At 39.9% G+C, this 24,824-nt stretch overlaps 1 protein-coding gene across 3 annotated transcripts in view; it reads right to left on the reverse strand.

The window, feature by feature from the left end:
• tet1 (tet methylcytosine dioxygenase 1) overlaps positions 1 to 24,824 on the reverse strand; it is a 41,457-nt gene that overhangs the window by 7,925 nt on the left and 8,708 nt on the right. For 2 of the 3 annotated variants that reach the window (XM_017464534.3, XM_047154242.2), the window contains exons 3-6: positions 11,126 to 11,176; positions 2,925 to 5,070; positions 2,731 to 2,821; positions 1,921 to 2,014 (exon numbers count right to left, since the gene is read on the reverse strand). In XM_017464534.3, coding sequence (XP_017320023.1) covers positions 1,921 to 2,014; positions 2,731 to 2,821; positions 2,925 to 5,070; positions 11,126 to 11,176 — 2,382 coding nt within the window. Of the gene's footprint in view, positions 1 to 1,920; positions 2,015 to 2,730; positions 2,822 to 2,924; positions 5,071 to 11,125; positions 11,177 to 11,356; positions 12,976 to 24,824 lie in introns of those variants that run through there. The other variant, XM_017464535.3, reaches the window with a different exon arrangement.

Genomic DNA, 24,824 nt, shown 5'->3' on the forward strand with positions numbered 1-24,824 from the left:
GCCCAGGTACTTCTCCGTCAAAAACTTTTAAAAACATACTTCTAAATTGATTGTTTCCAGGCATTTTTTTCTTGCATGTGAGGGCTAATTGCCTTAAAAATGTGAAAACTTGAGATTTGGATTTGATATACCATATAATCTGCACATGAATAATCCAGCCACTTGAATGTCTCAAATCAGCATCATATCAGACACCTATTTCCATTATTACTAGGCCTATGTGATGGAAAATCCTCAAAACCCATAATACAATTGCAATTTCATGAATGAAAGGCAAACACTACCCAAAGTGACTAAACTTTCATAATCTGGTTGTAAAAACCTTGCTGATGGAACTACTTGATATGAACCACAATTCCCACCTCGATGATATAGGTAGTAAAGCATGAGAAAAATAATGGTCAATTCTCCAGCTCAATGTTCTCAGCTCAGTTACTAGCCTAAGGTTTTGTTGTATGGAAGCGGTGGTAACTTAGCTGTCCATGTATGACATGATCAGACAAAAAGTTGGATTTATCATAAAACTTGCCTCATGTGTTCTCACTGTTTGCAGGACAACCAGACCAATTAAAATATAACACTTTTTGGCTATATAACATGAGACTAGACTAGTTTTGGTGTCACTAGCCAAGAGGAGGCACAACTAAGCTATCACTGTCAGGGTTTAGCTGCTACAGTGCCATTCAAAGTACATTATCTCTTCTTATGCTCTGCTCATATCATGTTCATGTAACTTGTTCACTGGAACTTGTATAAACATTTACACACCTTGTTAATGTTTCAGTTTACTGGTAAAAAAATAATAAAATAAAATCGCTGCATATCCATTTTCCCCTCACACTAACTGCCTGTGTAAGCTAGCCTTTGGCAGAATTGAGACCCGTCAGCCAAAACGACACGAGTATTTCCACATATTTTCTTGTAAACTCTGTCTGATTGGTCTCGCCTCCATTCACTGAAGATAAAATACACCACTTCATTCACCGAAGATACAAAATTACAACACCGCCGTCTTCTTTTACCGACATTCAGTTACGTAGTGGCAAACCACTCCGAGTGGAAAATTATTTGGGGCTAAAGAAAAACTGTTCGGGTCTATAGGTCCGAATGTCCAGGCCAGGTTATACCCCTGGTACTCTCTTTCTTCTGGGTGGGTGAGTCTGGTGGGGGTGGGGGCGTTGGGATGCTCATCGGCGCCTCCAAGCTGGTGGTTCCCCTTGTGACCGCCTAGTTTGCCTATGCCCAGAAATGGCCCTGATTCTGAGTACATCAGTGACAATGCCATTGCAAAGGCTTGGTAATGTGTGTGGTGCTGGTGTTGTAGGTGCAAAAATGTTGCTGGGATTTGACTGTCACTCAGTGTCACTGCTAGGATGACAATAGTCCATCAACCAAAAATATGTAACCAGCAGTGGCGCTGTCAGAAACTGAGGTTGAACTTCAACTCGTCTGCCATTTTTACTGACTGTAACCCTATAGCACTACAGCACCCTCCGTTTTTGGGTAATGGACCATTCTCAGTGCTGACAATGTCATGGTACTGTGTGCTGTGCTGGTTTGAGTCTATCAGGCACAGGAGTTGTGCGTATACACAGTTAGACTCTATAATTAACCTTTTCCTTTTTTGTGCTCATTGCGTTCTTCAGTTCTTCACGGTTAGTAGTTTCAGCCTGTCATCTGTTTTATGTTTAAGAATAAAGTAAGACAATAAATTAATTAAATGATTGCTATCTTGGAGACATTGATTTTGAGAAATATACTGTATATAATCACAGTTAAGGTGGAAGTATACTGGGTGGAGAAAATGCTGACTAACTGCTAAACTTACAATATACCCATATCCACCAACAAAAACACTTTAATCCTTTCATCTGGGGGAAATAAAATTTAAATCAAATGTATTTTCCACAGGTCACTTACCCACTTGGCTATTGGACAACCCTGTGAGCTCCGCCCTTCTCTTCCTGTAAATACCACCACTTCCATGCGCACGGCTTTGCCTTTCTCCCCATACCTAAATGGAAAAAAATGTGGTTGTAGAGACTGAGAAGGGATTACATTACATGCTACACCTAAATGCATCACAGACATCAGCCTGCAGGAGGTCAGTGTAGTGTATAGTGTGGTAAAAGTCACTTTGCTGGGCCCCTTCAGCACAGAAAAGTGGCTTCCTGTGTAACTTCAATAGTGCATGAGAACCAGGTTTTGCTTTTCTGCTTCTACAAACTGGTGTTTCTGTGTGCAGTTTTACAAAGATTCAAGTTGTTGCATGAATAAAAATCAAGTATTAGACAATAGTTGGGAGAAAATCATGACTGAATTCATATAGGTAACTAGTGTACTTATTTAATTGTGTCATTTAATAAAGTGTTTATTATTTAGACATGCTCTCAAATGAATTTCCTTTTGCAGTAAAGAAAGAGCGTGAGAGAAACTCTCTTCGCTTACTCATCTTCTATGCTTCTCTTTACCTATCAGTCCCAGTGAAGAAAGCTTATCCTCTCATTCTTCAAAACAAACCATTTTAAAGAATTAAAAACAGTTTGTTGTTATTATACCGTGTCATGTTGCATCAAAACGGTCTAACAGGTCCATGTTAGCTTATATTTAATTGATTCTCGATTCATTTGATTCTTCAAATGTATCTTTCATACTTCGTACATCATTTCCCCTCAGAAGGAAAGATGATCACATTTCTGCAATAAAGAGATTAAGATTAAACTATGACACCTGTTCTCCATCATCTCTCGTACTGCCTCTACAGTTGGCCCAGATCCAAGGTGCGTGTAGTATGGGCCCTCCTCCTTCTCAATGATTTGATCTACAAATAAATATAAAAAATGCAATGGTGTTTATGAACTATTCCTCCTAGTAATGGTGTTTGTGATCTTTTTAAAATTCATCAGTGATGTTTTACAGCTTACCCATACAGTCACAGGAGTGGAGGTCCAATATTCTTTTTGAGGGAGTGTTGATCAGATTCTTAGTTGGGGTGTTCAGAAAGTTTAATGGAGATTCCAAAAAGCTGTTGAGCGTGTGCTTGGTGGGAGTGTGTTCTCCGGGACATTCTACACCACCATTTTCCATATGTTGAGCTGACATGGACAACACGGTCACAGAGCCGGATGTCTCTACTTCGTAATACCCGTTCTGATCAGCGGAAGCCTGACGTGGCTCGTAGTTGAGACTGTTTGCTTTATGTTGCCTCCCTGGACTCACTGATGGGTCTGGCCTTTGGACATTAGGCATGGCACAGGGGGCTTGTGATTTAGCACCATGATTCAGCACACTGTGGGTTTTCGATACCTGAGAAATAAAATGTTCTTCACATTCATGCCTCTGGCCTTGGGTAGCACCTAGGTGGCCATTTGTGAGACTATGACAATATCCATTTGGTGGACACTGGTTGCCATGGCAGTGACCCAGAGCTGCATGGTCTGTTTTGAAATGCTGAGTGTTCTGGTTCCCAGAGCTCATGAGAGCCTGCAGGTCTAAGTGCTCTCTCTTATGGGAGTTGCTGAAATGGAAAAGTCGCCTATTTTCATTATTAGCATGTCCTAGGTATTTTTTCAAGTCTATTTGCGTCTGGGGCAGAAACGGATTCCTTTTGGAGTGCAATTTTGCCTTTTGCTGCAAGGCCTCCCTTTTACCCTTCATCTTGAGAAGTGCTTTGCCATTGGGTGATCTCTTGGCTAGTGGTATCCTGTGATTCCCTCCCTCAATCTCAGTGGCTCTCTTTTTTGATATCCTTGGACTTGAGGAGGTTGATTTTGGTTTCCTTTGCCTTTTTAAATGTTGCCCAATGGCGTGATGATTGTATTTTGTAGTCTGAACTGGCATTCCCTTGGGTGGGCTGTTTTCAGAAGATACTGGCTTGTGCTGTGATTCAATCATAAATGCAAGTTGTACCAACTGGGCTGCAACCTCCTCTTCATCTCTCCTCCTTGAGCTATGTGTTCTATCAACATGTTTGATCTTTTTAAAAGTGCCATCTATCCTCTCTGTTTTACAAAGTGCTTGACTTAATCTTCCATGCTCTTGGGTGTGCAAGATTTTTTCACATTCTGAGCTAGCCTTTAAGAGATCATGTAAAGAGAGTCTGTGGGGGGTGGGTGTGCTGCGGTGGGTGGAATTTTCTTGCCTGTTGAATGGACTGCAAATAACAGATGTCTGATGCAATGATGAACTAATTACTGGGACTTTATTGGAAACAACCTCTGATATAGATTTAGCTTCTTGAAGAGGTATAGGCTTGTTTGATGCAAAGTTTGTGGACAATGTGCTTTCATTCTGAAGGTTCTGACCCTGATGATCTATTTTGAAGGGCACGGTTTCTGGGGTAGCTGCCAACTCGGTTAAGGCCGCAATAGCTATGGCCTGATCAATGCTTAAGCTCCTATGCTCAACTAAAGACTGGATATTAGGAAAATACAGTGCAACTGAGTCTTTAAGATGAGGGTTATCATCATTTTCTGGACTGTTAAAAGTCTGTTCTTGGTGTTTATGACTCTGATACGGTTCTTCATTTTCACTTTTTAAAGAACAGATATCTGAGGTCTCTGGACCAAATAGCTTCTCTTCCAAAACCTTCCTATCAGGAATGGCGGAACATACTACAGTTGCTAGTGTAGACAAAGCATCTTCAAAGTAGACACTACTACCTAAGTGGGATGTGATTTGTTCATCTGCCACCATGCTTGGCTCTTCCGTTTTGATCTTTCCATTTTCCATCTTTTCAGGAAGTGCCTTAGGTGGTTGAATGCTGGTGAGCATGTTCAAAGTCCTTTGGGGCTCGGACTGTGTTTTGGTGGGATCTGTATGTTTCTCAGTGTTTGGTTTTACATGCTTAGCACCATTGTGAGAGTCATAGTGAGTAGGAAGTGCCTGTTGGCTGACAGCAGGCCGGAGTTCGCTCTCAGCTGGTGTTGGTGCAGGGCTGTTCTGGAGAGGCGTGGGCGAATCAGGTGGAGCAGAGTGTTCTTGAGATACATCACATGCCTCGTCCTCTGGCACCTCCTCCTCCATCTGCTCTGAGCTAGTGCCATTTACTGAGATGGCCTGTGACTCAACCTGGGCAACGAAAAACAGAATAATGACTAAACTTGGCATAGGAGTGATGTGGCACATATTGTTACTGGCCATCAAAAATCAACAACCTGATGGTGCCACAGCAGGACTACAGCTCAAATAAATGCACATTTTGATAAGGACATGTCAATGAATACATTCAAAAGTTTTTGCTCTCTTTGTCTGGGAGTTCCCATAACTGATGGTTCACTTTTGACTAGTCTTCTCCTGTTCTGGCTCTGACCTGGCACCTTAAACCTCATCCACGTATGTCTTGTTATTCTTAAAGGAAAAGTCCACTCTGAATTTAATACTGCAAAATTTGTGATGTAATGTGTTGGTTAGTTCTGTATTTTCATTATTCCTGTTTCAAGTTAGCGGTCAAGTGCCAGGCTGCCATCAAGCAGGGCATTGCTAGCACAATTACAAGAGCATTTAATTGGAGGGGGAAAAAAAATCAACAATTTCAAACATAAGTGATAATTGGCAGGTTTTGCTGTTAGCTCTTATAGGAGAAAAAAATCGGATTTTTTAGGTAATGTAAGAAACTTAACCAAAGTAAAAACAGACCAATATGACCAATGAAAGAAGTTTAAACCAAGAAAGTTAACTCACAATCTTATTATAGAATATATACTGGACATCATTAAAAAAATAATATGCAAAGTGTTCAGTGTAATTGCAGGAGTGCATACAATATAGTCACTGTTCCTCTATGGTTTGTTGATTTTCCTGTATAATTGCATTACTTGGCCGTGTTTCGTAGGTCCTTACAGCGGAATTAAATATATAAACTGTGTGCTGCTGTCAACTGGATTTTGGACATTCATGGCCTAATCCCAGTCATCTATATTTTTATATCTTATATTTGAAAAATGTTTTTGCACACTTCTTATATTATATACATCACCAATTTACCTAGCACATACATTGGTATTTTCACGACAGAATAAAAGTATAAAAAGCATCAACAGTCAATAACACATTGCTCAGGCAGTGTAGCTGTAATTTAATTCACACAGTACATTAGGCTCTTACCTATTACATATTTTCCCTTCTTGCATAAATCTAAGAATAAGTACACAAAAAACTTAAAAGGATTTAAGGGTTTTGAGCCCACTTGTGGTTTTATTGTTTACTGAAGATCTGAATTATACACCAGGAGTTATTACATTGATTGTGTATAATATTGTATACATAACCTTTACAACCTTTATGCCAGGACATGCAGTGATGTAACTGACTAGCTGTGCCAAAAGCAGAGTGAGGCAATAACTTAGCCAGCACCTGCAACTGTTACTGATGGAGAAAAAAAACAGAAGAGTATAGTCATCAGCTTCTCTGGCAGGTAATCCAGAAGTGGGGGGGGGGGAAATGAAAGCAGCTAGCATCAGAAACTACTTTTCATAACCAACCCTGGAACATGGCCAGTACCTGAACAGACAGCCCATGTAAATAATCAGCTCCTACTGTATGTTTTCATGGCCTATTCATATTGCACTGGAAGAGCTTCAGAATTTCAGAACTGTATTATAATATTATGATATTATTTGTACTTTGTGACCTGCAAATGGATGCTCCCTGGGATAGGCTCCAGGTTTCCCCGTGACCCTGAAAAGGATTAAGCGGTAGAGAAGATGGATGGATGGATGGACCTGCAAGTTTAAAATGTTCCCTTTTTAAAATCAGATTTTTTTATTAGTTAAATTTTTGTCATGCTTCAGAGAAAAGACCACCACCACAACACTGCAAGTTTAATGTGTTTAATCAGTTTTATTGCCATAGAAACGTATTCAGAGTCAGTGACTTAATCGGCAATGTGAGTTCAAAAGGTTACATCAATATTTACGCTGGGAAAGTTTGCAGTATTCAGACTCGGGTTACGCGGGTGGTTAAGTTGATTTTTTTGGGCAGCCCACTCAGATTACTTGAGTGCAGTTCACACCTCTGAAGTTGCCAGATTTTTCTTGTGTAGAGCGCTCAGGACTGCAGTCGTCCAGTGTTTCTGGGGCTAGGCTCTGGATCCACTACAACCCTGGCCACGACAAAGCGGTTACTGAAGATGAATGAATCAGTGGTCATATATAAATGAGAAGTAGGCAAAGATTAAGGCTGATTGTCATTAACAGGATGTGAAACTGATCCTAGCTTTGATAATCATGTTAATCATGTGTGCACCTCAAAATGTCTTAGTATACAGCCACTTTTTCACTGCATGGTACAGCTCGACTCGACTCGCTTTACTTTTCTGAGCTTGCTTTTCCATGGCAGTTTAGTGCCGCCTCAACATGGGTGGCATCTTCCACTCACCTTCACGCAGGAACAATGTTGTATTATCGAAGCCCTGTACAAATACACGGTCAGGCCGTATTCCAAATGCCTTTCCTGTTCACTGAACATGGACCCTACTAAGGATGTAAAACAACAGCATTCTAGAACCTACATAGTGCTCAATATGACTAAGCTTGATTCAACTGCAACAGGAGTGACTTCGTTAAATGTCTGTTTGGAAAGCAGTAACGAGAGAGATGTAAAAATCTAAGCCAGAAACCTTTTTTGTAATTAAGTATTGGACACGTCAACATTTTTTTTCAGTAAATATATTTCCAATCAGGTTATTAAGATGAAATTTTCACCAGACATCAGTATTAACTCAATAAATGTTTCTGGTGTGACACCTTAATAATGAAAAGCCTTTTTTATAGATCATCAATTTTTCTAACCCAGCTGATATACATTTGCACAGATAGGGGGTGTAATTACTTACGGATTTCAGCTGGTTCCTTGCCCTACCTTGCCTTTCTTAACGTGTTCAATACTTTTTTTCCTGTGTCATTCCACCTTATTACACATAACTTTATTTATGGACTTTAATGTTTATTTATGGACTTTAATTGTGAATTCTTTATATTTCCGGATTTCTTGAGTTAATACTGATGTCTGTTGAAAATTTCATTTGAATAACCTCATTGGAAATATATTTACTGAAAAAAATGTTGACTCATTCAATATTTATTTCCCCCATTGTATGTATTAAATGACACACATTTATTCAGGCACAATACAGAACCACTCATTAAGGAGAATTCCCTGCTCCCTCAGTGCATGGCTCACATTTACTATCGGCTCGGCTTTTTGGGAGTTGTACTGTGCGGTGGAAAAGTGCCATAACAATATGGGTTCCACCCACATTTATTTGTCACTATAAAATATCAGCGTTTAACTTTTGCATAATTAACTAGAAGTATTTAAATAATTTATACTACTGTTGGCAGGATGTGTGAAGCTTAGGTAGGAATGAAAACAATTACTCTTTTAAATTCTTAATTTTTTGCTGAAGTAGTAAATATGACGCACGACCTTTGGCAATGAAATTGGTTACAACAAATTGTTAGAGAGTGGCGCTGAACTTAATTCTGCTCCTCGTTCACCTCAGTGGACTTAAATCCAAGATCAGAATCATCAGATGCACTTTTGTTTTTGCCTTTTTCAGTTTTAGTGGAAACAGCCCATGAATGCAGTATCACGCAACACTGAATGTGAATGAATGTGTAGCACGCAACATAGGAAATGAATTACGTAAGTCCTGCCTCGTCAATAAAAAGAGAAAATTAAACTGTTAATAAAGACGTTTGCAGAAAACACCTAGCCTATCAAGTCTAACATTGTACACATGTACACATACAAGGACCTTTGCTGCAATAGTTATAGAGAAACATGAAGGCACAGTAGCTAAAGCAAACTGAATAAAATGTTCCTTCATATGATTTGAGCCAAAGACCACACATTATTTACAGTTTTGTCAGATTTTAAAAGCTATTTCGAATCCGTCCGTCAGTATGTTTCTGGTATATAAGTTTCTTCTCAGCTATGTCTTGGTCTGGTCTTGCATGACTAAAAATAAGTGCCTGGAAAGAATTGGCAGGATGGCCACCAACTGGATGTTGTTTACAAGAAGGCTTTGATACTGCCCATAGTTTGTAACTTGCATTTGTCAGTTGTTTCATATTTTGTTTTAATTTGAACAAACACAGACCCGGAAACCTTTCCATTTTAACTAACGGTTCAAATATATCGCAAGAACTGATATCTTCAATATAAAAGTGTATTACATTATACACCAAATATAAATAAACAAAAGAACTAAACAAGCTCGTTATCATTAGCAATCTGTTCTAACATTCAAACTGCAGCTAACGGTAGCTAAAAAACAAAACAAAAAACACAATGAAGTAATCAGCATAGGCTAAACTCATAGGCTTCTCCAGAAACTGTAACATCCTTAACATAAGTTATTCAAATGACGGCTGTAATTACCAATAAATAATAAAACTCCTAGCCTACTTTACATACACACAGACCTGTGTGAAGGAAGATTATTCCCCGTCCCATTCAGATAACTTTCAAAACGTTTCAAATCGCCAAGCGTCTTCTTCTTTTTGCTGTGTGCACTGGGTGTCACACTTGGCATGTGGAGATTTGCTTTTAGAGTATACTATGATGGTTGAACACATCAGAAATTGAAATGACCAGGCACCTTGTGAACTCTGCTGAGCTGAGTATATTCATGTGCATCTCTCTGAAGTCAATTGCACAAATAATCCAACAACATGACGGAATGCTGAAAGAAACTTATCACAGCAAATAAGTGCACATTAGTAGTATGTACAGAAAACGTACTCCCGCCATAAACCAACTACTCTGATGCACTTTATTTCTGGAACCTGATCTAAAAACAGCTGCAAATAAATCTGACAAGCGCAATAATCAGTGAGGTCCATGCGTTATGTTCATCTGCGTTAACCTGATGTCTATAGTTAATTAATATCCCGAAATCTTAATGATTTGAACCTAATCGTGACACATAAATTAAGGCTGAAATGTGATTGTTTCTGACCCCATGTTGTCTCTTATTATCTGCAGTGAGCAGGAGCTAAACTGAAATAACTCGTTTTATCACGTGTTCTTGTTTACTGTAAAAACACGAATAGTGCTTGTTCAGATCACTTGGCATAAAGGAGATGATTTGCTTATTCTCAGCACGTCACACATCTCAGCTTCTTTGTTTCTCGTTTGTTGTGTCTGAAGCACTGAAACCCAGAAAGTCACACTTGACTCCTTTTCAGGATAATAACAACCCTGTTCTCACACACACACACACACACACACACAAACCGTAGACACGGCAAACGACACACACCCCCCACGCACACCCCTAGCAACAGTGCACGTATTGCCTACAGAATTCTAAGAAGCCTCCCTGAGGAAGCGTTACCAGGGAAAGTTAGAGCAGAGTGGGCGTGTCCAACCCAAACACAGAGGAGAGACTTCACATCTTTTGCATCTCACTAACTACACACACTGACGAAACTTCCCATTTACAAAAGAGAGAAGACAATATAATACACCATTAGAAGAAAAAAAAAAACAGAAGAAAGCTCATGCGACCTAAAGAACACATTCTCTTTAATCCTTCCATTGCTAAACAAAAGATTCATAGTTAACATTTTGAGAATCAAAGACACAACAAGTAGGTCACAGATTTACACTTGTGGTTTAGATCTCAAGTTGCAATTCTGAAATCTGGAGAGGGGGAAAAAAAGGTCTTGCTCCTACCTTGACACGACTAACAAGTGTCGTGATGCTCTCCTAGTCCTTTCGAAAGCCCTCAAAGAGTAATTCGCCAAAACTGCACCGCATGCACAATGTCAGAGCATCAAGTCTTTAGTGCAATGTGACTTCTAAAAAAGCATGCTTCCTTCCTGGTGAGAGTTTCTCTGAAGCTGCTTGTGGTGGCTTCATTCATACTGCACTCCTTTCCTGTCTCACAACTTCACTGAACTCAATAGAAAACAGACTAAACAGAGCGCAGATGAGAATCTTACGCTTGCTCCTGCCTGCCAGCCAGCATAAACGTAGCACATGCGGATTACAAATGCAGCATTCCTCAATGAACAGAGCGGCAGGTGCCAAAACCGTACTTAATTATTTTAAAAAAACATTTATAAAAAAAAAGAAAGAGAAAACATTCATATAGCTAAAAGTGGGTATTCGTTACCTTGGAGACGCTGTTCTTTTTCTGTGGTTTGGAAAGATCTTTGCAGCTCACCTGAAAAGAAGAATCATAACATAAACCATCATACATTACTGATGCAGGGATAAGAACAAAACACAGTCAGACACACAAAGCAAACGAGCAGACCCACAATTATAACACCTCTGTCTCCTCGAGACAATAGCTGTAAAAAAAAAAAAAAAAAAAGAAAAGAAAGAAAAGCCAGTGTTATACCTTGTCGCTCCTTAGGGGCAAGCCCTCGATTTTAGGCAACATAATCCTAAAAGGTAGCCATCTTGCCTCCCTTGGATTTAGAAGAATAAGTGGCTGTAGTGCTCGATGAGAAGTGAGCTGCCCAGGTTTGCATGATCAGCACAGAGCGAAACAGCCACACACTGCCGCAGACGCCTGACGCATGCTTCTGACCGACGCGCACACGGCACAGGCAGCCAATCGCGTGGAGACTTTTGCAGCTTGTAAATCATCGGCCATGCCTAGACCCTCCTAAACAAAGGATCCCCTATGTGAGCTCTTACTCTACAAGTACGCACGAGGGCAAGAGACAAGCTGTGGGGTGGACAACTGCAGTGCTGGACTGGAGCGCAAAACAGCAAGGGTAGCTATGCTTTCGACTGGGAACTGGTTGTTCTACAGGGTGAAAACATAAATATAAACCACACACACACACACACATACAGATTTATCTGCACTCTTTGTCTGCAATCTAGTACCCTAGCATTAATTAATCACATATCTACATGGAATTACAAAAAAACAAAACAAAAATAACTGATTTATTCTATGACCAATAACCAATATTTCCTCAAAATAACACTAAAGCAAGGTGTGCCACTCTTTCAGGGCACAAACACGTACAAGTTCACATCTATTCTCTCTTCCATGAGAAGTGTACATCAAGCTGTTGCGAGTTTTCTCTCTGTTCTGTCCACTGTTCATGCTTGTCTTACGTACACAATGCCATTTATACCCTGGCACATTCAGATGTGCACACAACCACAAGGAAACAGTGAAGATACTTTCAGGTGTTACTTTATTACAGCAAACTCCTTACACACAGAGTGTCACAAGCCATCACTACTTTAGTGCACACACCTAATCTCATTATCACAGGTGAACGTACACAATAAAAAAAACTGACAGTTTAATATGCATTCCATAAACACTCATTTAAACGCATGTTTACATTAGGAAATAAAGGCATACCTGGCGGATAAGGTGTGGAGACAAGTTTCTTGCTTGATCACATACTGAATTGTTGTTGAACGAGTCAGACAAGATTACTACTTATAAGATCTGCGGTCTATATACCGTTTACGCACAGTTAATTAATCCCACTCTATCTAAACTTTGCTTCTACATTCCTGAAACTTGGTATTCTCTCATGATCTGTAAGCATGTGTCCTCCTCTCCCTCCCCCCACCCCAGCTATTGTCATCGTGCGTTCAGCGATGACGACTGCAGTCGTTAGCAGCACTCTGGGTCGTGCAGTGATTCAGCAGCCTTCAGAAAGACGCACTCTTCACGCCGCAGCTGCCGAATAACAGAGCTCGTGAGATCCTCTCAGATAGGAAGAGGGCCGTGAGAACCTCATGAGGTAATTCCATGACTGCAGAAAGCCAAGCTGATGCTATTTGTGAGTAATAATGCTAAATTTAACATGTTGAATAATGATCTTTGGTTGCATGTGCCCACTCGTGAAATTCCGAGCTTGTGCTTTATGTACTTTTAAATAAACGCTGTTTCATAAAATTCTCACTTTTTTAAAAAAAAGCAAAACTTTGGTGTAAAACTAACTTGCTAGTTTGATTGTGCAAAAGGTTAATGTTTGCCTAACAAGCTTTCTTGTAGAATCCATGCTGAAGACTTTTTGGGATTTAAATATATATATATATATATATATATATATATTCCCCTGTGTCACAGATGCCCAATCATCTGTCTCGTCAATGCACTGAGCATGTGATCAGTACACTAAAAACATATTAAGGGAAGCAATAGATTATATTGATGATGATGATGCCTTCAGTCGATGCTCTTGCACGTCTTCCACCTCTCTTTCCACTGAGGTACTCCCATTGGCTTGCTCTTAAAATGTCCCATATGCTGAGCTTTAACAAGCTGACCAACTGTCATTAGTCACAAGCAGTGCCAGCATTAATCACGGTCTTCTTAACAAATAATTAATGAGTTAGATGGTTGGAAGTGCTCGCCCCATCCCTCTACACCATGCCCTATCACGGCATATTCAGGTGCTAGTGGGATGGGATGCTAGTGGGATGGGATGATTAACACAACAGGCCTAAAAAACTTCTAAAGATGAAAGAATAAACGTGCTACGTTTCTGTACCTCAAAATGAAGACAACTATTACGTAGCAAAGTCATTATTTTTTTCCAACCTGCAGTCTAATTAGTTCCTTGTTTTGCTTAACTTGAATCGTTCTTTTGAATCAGGCTGATTGCCCAAAAAAATCCTACAAGATTGAAAGATCAAAGAAGCCCTTGGTAAGGACATCACCAAGCATTGTCTTCTAAAGGGCAGTGTGTGGTGCTCGTGAGCAGCACTGGACTGAGACGCTGTCTCCGCCTGCAGCTTTTATTATCACTGCTGATGAAAACAGACCACAGTCATCCAGCCCACAGGTTCCCTGAGTGGTCAGGAAGTAAATAGTGTATGGCTGTGTGCTTTATGTGTGTACTGTATGTGTGTGTGGAGTGATATAGGAGGACCAAAGCTTTTACTTTAACCCTCTTACCCCTTAGTTCCCACAGTATTATGTCCCACAACCCTATATTCCCCATAGAAACAGCACGCCAACCCTGAGTTCCCAGTCCAAAATTGGCCCTAAAATCAACATTTTAATTTTAACATTTTTAGGCCTTGAAACAACTTATAATAATGTATTTGTGTAATATTACTTTGAAAATGAAGCAGTTCAGTGTTTTTACTCCACTTAGAGCACAATTCTTAACTAGAGAAATGACGAAAAATGCTCGCTAAAATCCTTCTACTCATTTAGAAGTACCATACGAGCATCAGCGTGGTCAATGCCTTTGAATAAATTCAAGTAAATAATAAATAAATAAATAAATAAATGCATTTTAGCGCCAAAAGTCAAGTTTCTGGTGATAATCAGACCGGCAGGTAGTGTTTTCACGAATGCACAGAAATGGTCCCGTTATGACTCCAGACCCCTGCAGTGTCAGTCGCACTGGTTGATGCTGAAGATGAAGACGGATCAGGGTCTTAATCAGGAGAGTTTGCGTCTCTATCAGTTTCGATTTTGGTTTCAACATCGCCTGAACTTTCACTGCTGTCACTATCTAGAATCCTCGCTCTCGCCTGTGTAACTGTATGTTGTTGTTTTTTTCCCACTGTTTTAGATGTACCTGTGTTCACTGTAGGTGTAACTTTAGCTGGAACATGATTAGCTTTGCGCTTTGGCATTTTTAGTTCACTTCTACTATTACATCAATATTCATGCTTGGATCTTCATCGTAATGCCGGCGTAATAACGTAATCACGTCGTGGTGTCATGACGTCATCAACCTTCCGGGTTAAAAAAAAAAATTAAATAAGTAAGGAATCATAGCCGAGTAATGCCGGTACACCGGCCTTACGGGGATAACGTTTACACTGTAAAGCCGCTATATCGGCCTTACACGTATTTGGCATAGACGACCAAGCCGGTATATCGTCCTTACTGGAATAGATCAAAGACGGGCAAGCCGGTTTTTCGGCCATGCGGGGTAAGAGGGTTAAACTAAGTGTCTCTAATACCTGTGTAGTTACACATAAACAATACATGTGCTGACAGTTTGTACACTGACACAGATGGATTACAGCAGTACATCTTACATGGGTAAATACACGTGTATCAGTTTCAGTTTTGGAGTGTGTATCTTCACATTTTCTAACGTTTATATCATCTCTACACCATATTTGTGTTGTAATATGCTAATCCGACAGAATCGGATTAACACCAGTCTGTAATTTAACATACTACATACTAACCATACAGGAAATATCTCTCAAAAAAAATAAATAACTGGACACAGTTCCTGTGTAGTACTGGCACTGATACTGGCATTGTGAGATTATCATGACTATGCCCTACTCCATATGAAGGCTACACCTTTTACAGTGAGAATTGTGACATGTAAGGGTTAAAAGTAATATCCATTTGGAACGAACACGTTCAAAGCTATTTTTCCTCCCAGAATTTATGAGCAGTTAATTGAAGTAGTAATGTGATATGAACCGTACTTAAGAGCTACTTTTATCTGTTTCCTATTAATAATAGCTTATTATTCCTAAATGGAATGTTCATATCTAAACTTGACCTTACGTTTACACTGGTCGGTCATAACATCAAAGCCACCTGCCTAATATTGTGAAGTTCCCCTTATACCACCTAAACAGCTCTGGCCTGTCGAGGCATGGACGCCACAAGACCTCTGAAGGTGTGCTGTGGTATCTGGCACCAAGATGTAAGCAGCAGATCCTTTAAGTCCTGTAAGTAGCGAGGTGGGGCCTCCATGGATTGGACTTGTTTGTCCAGCACATCCCACAGATGCTGGATCGGATCGAGATCTCGGAATTTGGAGGCCGAGTCAACACCTTAAACTCGTTATCACGTTCCTCAAACCATTCCTGAACAATTTTTGCAGGGTCTCAAGGCACATTATCCTGCTGAAAGAGGCCACTGCCATTATAGAATACTGTTGCGATGAAGGGGTGTACTGTAGGTAGGTGGTATGTATCAAAGTAGCATTCAGATGAAAGCCAGAACCCAAGTTTTCCCAGCAAAACATTGCCCAGAGCATCACACTGCCTCCGCCAGCTTTCCACAGTGCACCTTGCTGCCATCTTTTCCACGGTCTGTGGCTACACAGCCCCGTATGTAGCAAGCGGTGGTGCACTCTGTGTTCCGACACCTTTATTGCATAACCAGCATTAACGTTTTCAGCAATCTTTGCTACAGTAACTCTTCTGTGGTTTCAATGTTATGGCTGATGCAAAAAATATCTCAGAAGCAAAAGGTTTATCAGATATGCCCATCGAAAAAGACGTACCCTTTAATGTATGTGCTTTTCATCACTTCACCATGGGCTGTCCCCCTTTATAGAGTTCTCATGATGTTCTATTACGTCAGAATGGACTGTAGCTATTGTCGCAATCTGAATGAAAATGTTATTGGAAAACCAGCAGCTCATACAAATGTAATTTTCCTGAACCTAACGCATTTGAGAGAAACCCGATGTCCTGTTACAACTGCCAAGATAGACTTGTGTATGTACATGAGCCAAAATTGAAAAGTTGATACACATGGGTATTTACAGAAGATGTACTGCTGTGCTCCATCTACATCTGTATGCACATCCTCAGTAGTGACATTGTAGCTGCATGTGCAGTGTATATGTAACGATAATCACCAGAGACACCCAATATAAAGTGAGACCAGACCAAACATATGGTTCAATCCCTTCTATAATAACAGAAGAGAAGAAACGAAGAAACCACTGGTTCAAATATGAAATGGCTTCTACTTTAGAGCCAAATTAGCCATTACATCACCATTACAGCACTCCAAATAGCAGAGTTCTTAGAAACAGCCTAGACCATCGTGAATCAATTTCAAACCAACGTTGAAACAGTAGCCTAAGTGACTTTGACATGTTCATTCATCCATTTTCAGTAACTAACATGTTAATTAATTTATGTTACCCTACAATATGAAGTTGAAATATTTATATATACAGATATACACACAGTGTCCTCCATTAATATTGGCACCCTTGCAAAGAAGGCTGTGAAAAATTGTCTTTATTGTTGAACAGTTTTTTTTTAATTCACAAAAATACCCTGCTATCATGGATATCAAAGAATTGCAAACAAAACACAGGTTTATCAAAAAATATATATTTGTTAAATAGATGTGTGTAACAATTATTGGCACCCTTTTAGTCAATACTTGCCTTTGCCAAGATAACAGCTTTGAGTCTTTTCCTATAATACCTGATGAGGTTAGAGAATACATGGAAAGGGATCTGAGACCATTCCTCCATACAGAATCTCTCCAGATCCCTGGAAGATCCAACCATGACACATTTCAAGCTTTCTGGAGAGGCAGTCAGGTTTTCAGTTAATATCTGTTGATATTTGATAGAGTCCATGAGGCCATGCATCCTAACAAAATGTTCAGGTCCTCTGGCAGAAAAACAGCCCAAAACATTAAAGATCCACCACCATGTTTAACCGTGGGCATGAGGTACTTTCCATATGGCTCCCTCTGTGTGCACAAAAACCACCTCTGGTGTTTACTGCCAAAAAGCTCTATTTTGGTTTCATCTGATCATAGAACCGATCCCATTTCAAGTTCCAGTAGTGTCTGGCAAACTGAAGACGCTTAAGTTTGTTTTTGGATGAGAATAGAGGCTTTTTTCTTGAAATCCTTCCAAACAACTGGTGGTGATGTAGGTGCCTTCAGATTGTAGTTTTGGAGACTTTCTGACCCCAAGACGCAACTAACTTCTGCAATTCTCCAGCGGTGATCCTTGGAGATTTTTTGGCCACTCAAACCATCCTCTTCACAGTGTGTTGAGACAATACAGACACACGTCCAATTCCAGGTCAATGCATAACATTTTCCAGTTGTGTTCTATAGAGTGTGTGTGTGTGTGTGTGTGTATATATATGTAATATATGTATGTATGTATGTATGTATGTATGTATGTATACACACACATACATACACACACATATACATATATATATATATATACACACACACACACACACACACACACACACACACACACATACATCATACATACCATACATACACACATACAGTGGGTGAAATAAGTATTGGACGCAACATTTTTTTTCAGTAAATATTTTTCCACTGAGGTTATTCACATGACATTTTCACTAGAATTCAGTATTAACTCAAGAAATCTGTAAGTATAAAGAATTCACAACATTAAAGTCCATAAATAAAGTTATGTGTAATAAAGTGGAATGACACAGACCACGTTTACATGGACAGCAGTAATCTAATTATTGACCTTACTCTGAATAAGATAATAATGTGATTAAGGTGTTTACATGAGTCACTTTTAGAATACTCCTGTCATGTTCCCATTTTACATGTTATAGAACATGGTTCGATTAACAGAACACGTCATTACGTCACCACGCCACACCGTCCGACATCCCTCCAGAATTTCATGTATCAACATACAGTTCGTCTTCGTTATGGGACCGTATACAGTTTTGGGTGTTTTTATTAATTTTTTTTGCGAACGCTTCAAGTGCAGTTAATTATTTGTCATGCTGTACGTGCAAATAGACGACTGCTTGAAACCGTGGGCTGTGTCCCAAACCGCATACTTACCGTCTATATAGTAGCCAAGATACATGTATTTCTCCTACTACAGGCCTATAGTAGGCAAGTACGCGGTAACCGTGCTCTCGTTTGCCGTCAAACGGTTGAGCACTACCGTGTGTACTTGTCCTGTTGCAAAATGCGGTGAAAACTCACACGACGTTAATAGTGTGATTAAGGTATTAACATGTCTGTAATACACGTCGATAATGCGACTAAAACAGGAGTACTTCACATGTCTTAATTCGATTTGTCTTAATTCGATTTGTGTTTACTTTGAGTATGACCTTAATCGGATTAAGGTAATTAAAAATTGCTGTTTACATGCTAGTTTCTTAATCAGAGAATTGTCTTAATCGGGTTAATAGTGGATTATTGTTGTCCATGTAAACACACTGACTGTCATATCACAGCCAAGTCAAGACTCAGTTTCCCAGGAGACACCGCTGACTACAAACATGGCTGCTGAGGACTACACTTCCCACATACGCATGCGCTCACCTTCCCCGGAGTTCTAATCGCACACAGCTGCTTCCAATCACACACACACACTCTCACTACAGCATTTAAGAGACTTTGGAAACAAACAGACTTTGCAAAGTAATACATTCAGTAGACTTGCTCTCTGCCGTTTTGCCAACCCGTGTTCTAGGGAGTTTTGCCTTAGTGTATTTTGCCCAGTGTTTCTGTACCCGACCTCGTTTTCTGCCTCGCCTCGTTTTGTTTGTTTGCCTGATCGCCTGACCCCTGACTGTTTTCTCGACTACGAACTTTGTCTCACCCTTTGGATTAGTCCGCCTGGACTCGGTCACCCACAACTGCTTACGTTGCCATCCACGGTACGTGACAGACACAGGAAAAAAGTATTGAACACGGTAAGAAAAAGCAGTTCTCCACAGCAAGGTAAGGCAAGGAACCAGCTGAAATCCGAAAAGTAATTATACCCCCTATCTATGCAAATTAATATCAGTTGCGTTAGTAAAAATTGATAGTCTATAAAAAGGCTTTTTGTTACCAAGGTGTCACATAAGAAACATCTCATGATGGGTAAAAGCAAAGAGCTTTCCCAACACCTTTGTAACCTTATTGTTGCAAAACATACTGATGAAATCAGTTACAGGCTCAGTGGTTAAAGGCTCTGAGTTACTGATCAGAAGGTCAGGAGTTCAATGTTGGGCCCTTGGGCAAGGTCCTTAACCCTCAATTACTCAGTTGTATAAATGAGATAAATGTAAGTTGCTCTGGATAAGGGCGTCTGCCAAATGCTGTAAATGTAAATTTAAATATAAGTACCATTGGGGCTTTGGAAGCATCATCACCATTGGAAGCATCATCACTCCGTCATCAACCGGCCAAGCACAGGAGCTCCTCGGAAGATTTCTGACCAGGGAGTCAGAAGAGTAACCCACCACTCAGAAAGAGTCCAAAGAAAACAATAGGCAACGCACTCCACTGCTCACGCTCACCCCACAAGACTCCATTACTAAAGAAAAGGCATGTCGAAGCTTGTTTAAAGTTCACTACAACTCATTTGGACAAGCCTATGAAATACTGAGAGAGTGTAGTCTGGTCAGACGAGAGCAAAGTTGAACTTTCTGGCTGTCAAACTACACACCATGTTTGGAGAAGAAATGGCACTGCACATCACCCTAAAAACACTATACCACCAGGGAAGTTTGGAGGTGGAAGCATCATGGTGTGGGGCTGTTTTTCATCGCATGATACTGGCAGACTTCATATAATTGAAGGAGCGATGAATGGAGCCCTTAACCGGGAGATTTTTGAGAAGAATCTGCTGCTATCCACCAAGATCATGAAGATGAGATGTGGGTGGACCTTCCAGCAGAACAACGATGCAAAGGAGACTCTCAATTGGTTTCAGAGGAAAAAAAATCAAGGTGTTAGAATGGCCAAGTCAATCACCTGACTTCAATCAAACTGAACAAGATTTAAAGACAATATGTTTAGAAGAATGGGCCAAAATCATATCTGAATACTGCTGCCCATTAATTTCTTCATACAGGAAGTGTCTTGAAGCTGTCATTACAAACAAAGGCTTCTCCACAAAGTATTAAATAAATTTCATTTAGCGTGTTCAATACTTTTACCTGTGTCATTACACTTTATTACACAACTTTATTTATGGACTTTAATTAATGTTGTGAATTCTATTTATTTTCAGATTTCTTGAGTTAATACTGATGTATTATAATTTCATGAGAATAGTCTCATTGGAAATATATATACTGAATGAAATGTCGAAGAGTCCAATACTTATTTCCCCCACTGTAAGCAATTATGCATTATTCGTTTATGGCTGCACAAAAAGCAGTGATAATTAAACTACGGTCCTAATAATAAAAACACTTTCACTGCACCTTACGGTGTCTATTACTCACTGCCTTTAGGCATATTGCTTTAGTTATGTTTATTTTGTTCGTACGGTTTTAATTAGACATTACTTGCACTCCCACTGTTTATGATTATGCCTCCGTCTGATGGTGACTGAGGTCACGCTGGGCATAAAACAGTAAAACTGAAAAAATTTGTCATTGACTCTGGGTATCTAGCAGCGTCACGTTACGTGCGTTTGACCTCAGGTGCCATCAATTTGGAAACAGCTTATACTTCCGGTTAGTAAAAAAACGCTAGTGTTCCATTTGAGATGATACTACCCTTCTAAAAGTCATACACTGGATGGTAGACTACATAGTGCATAGTGTAAATGTATATATGTTATTTGGGACACAACTTTGATCTGTACTCTCCGATGTGTGTTTTCGGAACAGAAGTAACACAATGAGTAAACGTGCCCCGTGCAGCACGCAGACTGACTAATCGATAATAAGATTCGTTGACAAACATTTTTAAAATCGATTATTATCGATTTTATTGATTAGTTGTGGCAGCTCTAAACTCCAGAGAGAAAAGACCCCAGGGCATCATACTGGTAATATAAATATGACTTTTAAACATAAGGTCTTTTATGCTTGTTCAAGAAATTGAGCCAAACTAAAATTTTTGTGTTGGTGGAATGTAAAATAGGCCATTTTGAATTGATAAGAGTTAAAGTACATTTCTATGTTTGTGAGAGACAATTAGGTACTACATACAACCTTAACTTCAAACAATCTTTGCAGATTCCACATTGTGAAAAGCCATTCCAAATGCTCCTACTTTTTACACTGCTCTTCAAGGGACTTGCGTTCCAGTTTTTATGTAAAACTATGTAGATATTCAAATGTCCGGATAACTTGACCCCGAGACAATACCTTTAGCTTCAATCATTACAGCATTCCCATAGATAACACGATTCACAGAGTTATGATATCCACTGCAGAACATGATGTGGTTGGTGTTTTCATATGTGGGTAGCTACCGGGGTGTGGAGGTTGGTAACAGCAGTAGTAGGCACACAGGAGAAAAGATGTTATAGTAGTTTTGAGTCAGTGCTGCCTCCTCACATTTTCATGCTTCACGATTCTCACGAATCCTTTCTGGCAACCTCAGCCTCCTAGCGGCCATGCCCACACCTCACAATCTGACACACAGTCACAGTATCAACAACCCACACTATCGCCTTCAGTTGTCACATTTCACTTTAAGCATATTTAAAAAAAAAAAAAAAAAAAAAAAAATTCTCAGCCATTATATGTGCTAAACAAAACAAGCTGTGCTAAACACAAACACGATATCATAGTCCTGAGTGTCTGGCATTTCCATGTGCTGTAGTGGAAGGGTGGAGGCTCACCCAAGTTTACTTTATACAAGACTTCCTTCCATTACCAAACTATTGCAATGCCATAGAGGGTTGAATGAGTTCAACAGCAGTGTGTGTCTGTATAATATATATATATATATATGTGTGTGTGTGTGTGTGTGTGTGTGTGTGTGTGTGTGTGTGTGTGTGTGTGTGTGTGTGTGTGTGTGTGTGTGTGTGTGTGTGTATGTGCATGCACATGCATGAGCATGCTTTTCTATCTCAGTTGGGCCCAAATGTCACCACAAGTGTAGGAATATCTAACAGCTTTGATGTTGGCTGGTCCCAATGAGAAGAAACCCCCCCCCCCCCCCTTTTTTTTTTTTTTTTTTTTTTTTTTTTTAAACAAAAACTCCAGCTTTTTATTTTTAAAAAACTAGAACAGCATAAATGGTTTCCTTTTGGTTGCTAAGGTTAAGGTTGGGGCTAAATTTAAGTATAGCATTTTTTAGCTGCATAATTTTCAATGGAATGCCCGAACAAGGAAAGTAAGACAAACGTGTGTGTGTGTGTGTGTGTGTGTGTGTGTGTGTGTGTGTGTGTGTGTGTGTGTGTGTGTTTTGGTTATCATCGTTGCACCAGAGTATTTGTATATTTGTATATTACAACCTTGAATGTAAGACTATTCATGCACAGGACCATGATTACTGGAAGAAATGTAACTGATTATGAAAAATCACAGCAAACTTTAATAAGACATAAGCACCTCCATGACAGGCAGCTTGCTATTAACCTGACCATTTAAACTCCCCTATATGTGATCTTTATTAGTGTAAGCATAGCAGTGTAAGTGCATCTAGTCTTGGAATTTTAGAAATTTTACATTTTAAATTTAAAAATCGAAATTCAAATGGAAAACCTTTATTTGTTTTATGGTTATAGAACTGGAGGGTGGGAGCCCAAAACTACACGTGAAGCGAAATAACATCATCTTCTGCATCACAGCGTAATGGAGATCCTCCCAACTTTATGACATCCAACTAATATGTTTATGAGCTGAGATTGTACCTGAGAAGTACAGTAAGTGTAGTAAAAGGGGAATCAATATTTACCTTTACAGGACGTTTCTGAAGTTAATCAAATAGTGTCAGGAAAGAAATTAAGGCAAGCAGTTAAACTTCTCATTAAATAAAATTACGGTTTACAAATGATGGAGCTCACTGAAATTAGCCAGTTGAAGATTGGAAAAATCAGGTGAAGTTTTGCTCATCTTCAACAAGTTGAAGCCTGTGGGTGAGCCTGTGCACACTGCAGCCTCAGATTCCTGTTTTTGGCAGACAGGAGTGTATCCCAATGTGGTCTTCTGCTGTTGCAGCCCATCCACCTCAGGGTAGTTTCTGAAATACTCAGACTAGCTTGCCTAGCACCAACAACCATGCGAGGGTCAGGATCACTGAGATCAGAGTAACTGAAGCTCTGATCCTCTATCTGTATGATTTTATGCATTGTGCAGCTGCCATATAATTGGCTATACATATTCCTATATAAACCTATGTGAATGAGCAGGTTTATATAGGAATATATAGATATATACACAACGATCAGCCATAACATTTCATCCACTTGCCTAATATTGTGTAGATTCCCTCTTGAGCCACCAGAACAGCCCTGGCCCGTCGAGGCAAAGACCTCTGAAGGTGTGCTGTGGTATCTGGCACCAAGACATTAGCAGCAGATCCTGTAAGTTGGGAGGTGGAGCCTCCATAGATCAAACTTGTTTGTCCAGCACATCCCACAGATGCTCGATCAGATTGAGATCAGAGAAATTTGGAGACCAAATCAACACCTTGAATTCTTTGTCATGTTCCTCAAACCATTCCTGACCAGTTTTTGCAGTGTGGCAGGGCGCATACTGTAATCCTGCTGAAAGAGGCCACTGCCATTAGGGAATACCATTGCCATGAAGAAGTGTACTTGGTCTGCAACAATGTTTAGGTAGGTGGTACATGTGAAAGTAACATCCACATGAATACCAGAACCCAAGGTTTCCCAGCGGAACATTGCCCAGAGCATCACACTTCTTCCCATAGTGCATCCTGGTGCCATTTCTTCCACAGGTAAGTCACACACATACACACAGACGTCCATATGATGTGAAAAAAAAAAATGATTCATCAGACCAGGCCACCTTCTTCTATTGGTTCAGTTCATAATACTTTACAAAGACATTCTAGTGACATTCATTCTGTTTTAAAAGTCTCTACACCTGAGAATATATTCTGCAATTATGACACATCAGCACTGATGTGAGAGACTGTAACCAGAACTGATTTCTTCAATGGCCCTCTTCCCCTTTGACTTCATCTGATTTCCCTCCTCTCCCTACATGGCCAAGCAAAGCCCTGCTACATTTACAATGCAAACTACAGTAGCTCTGTCACTGTGGCACACTAAAACACTACATAAAGACATAAGGGAGCTAACAGTGTACAGCTAGATTGGACGAGTTGGCTCACTGCAGTGCCCGCTGACCAGAATTTTCCTCCTATTACTCAAATAAGCCACAGAATAAGAAACGAATGCCACATAATC

This window comes from Ictalurus punctatus, chromosome 3, assembly GCF_001660625.3.
Source record: "Ictalurus punctatus breed USDA103 chromosome 3, Coco_2.0, whole genome shotgun sequence".
NCBI classification, from domain to species: Eukaryota; Metazoa; Chordata; class Actinopteri; order Siluriformes; family Ictaluridae; genus Ictalurus; species Ictalurus punctatus.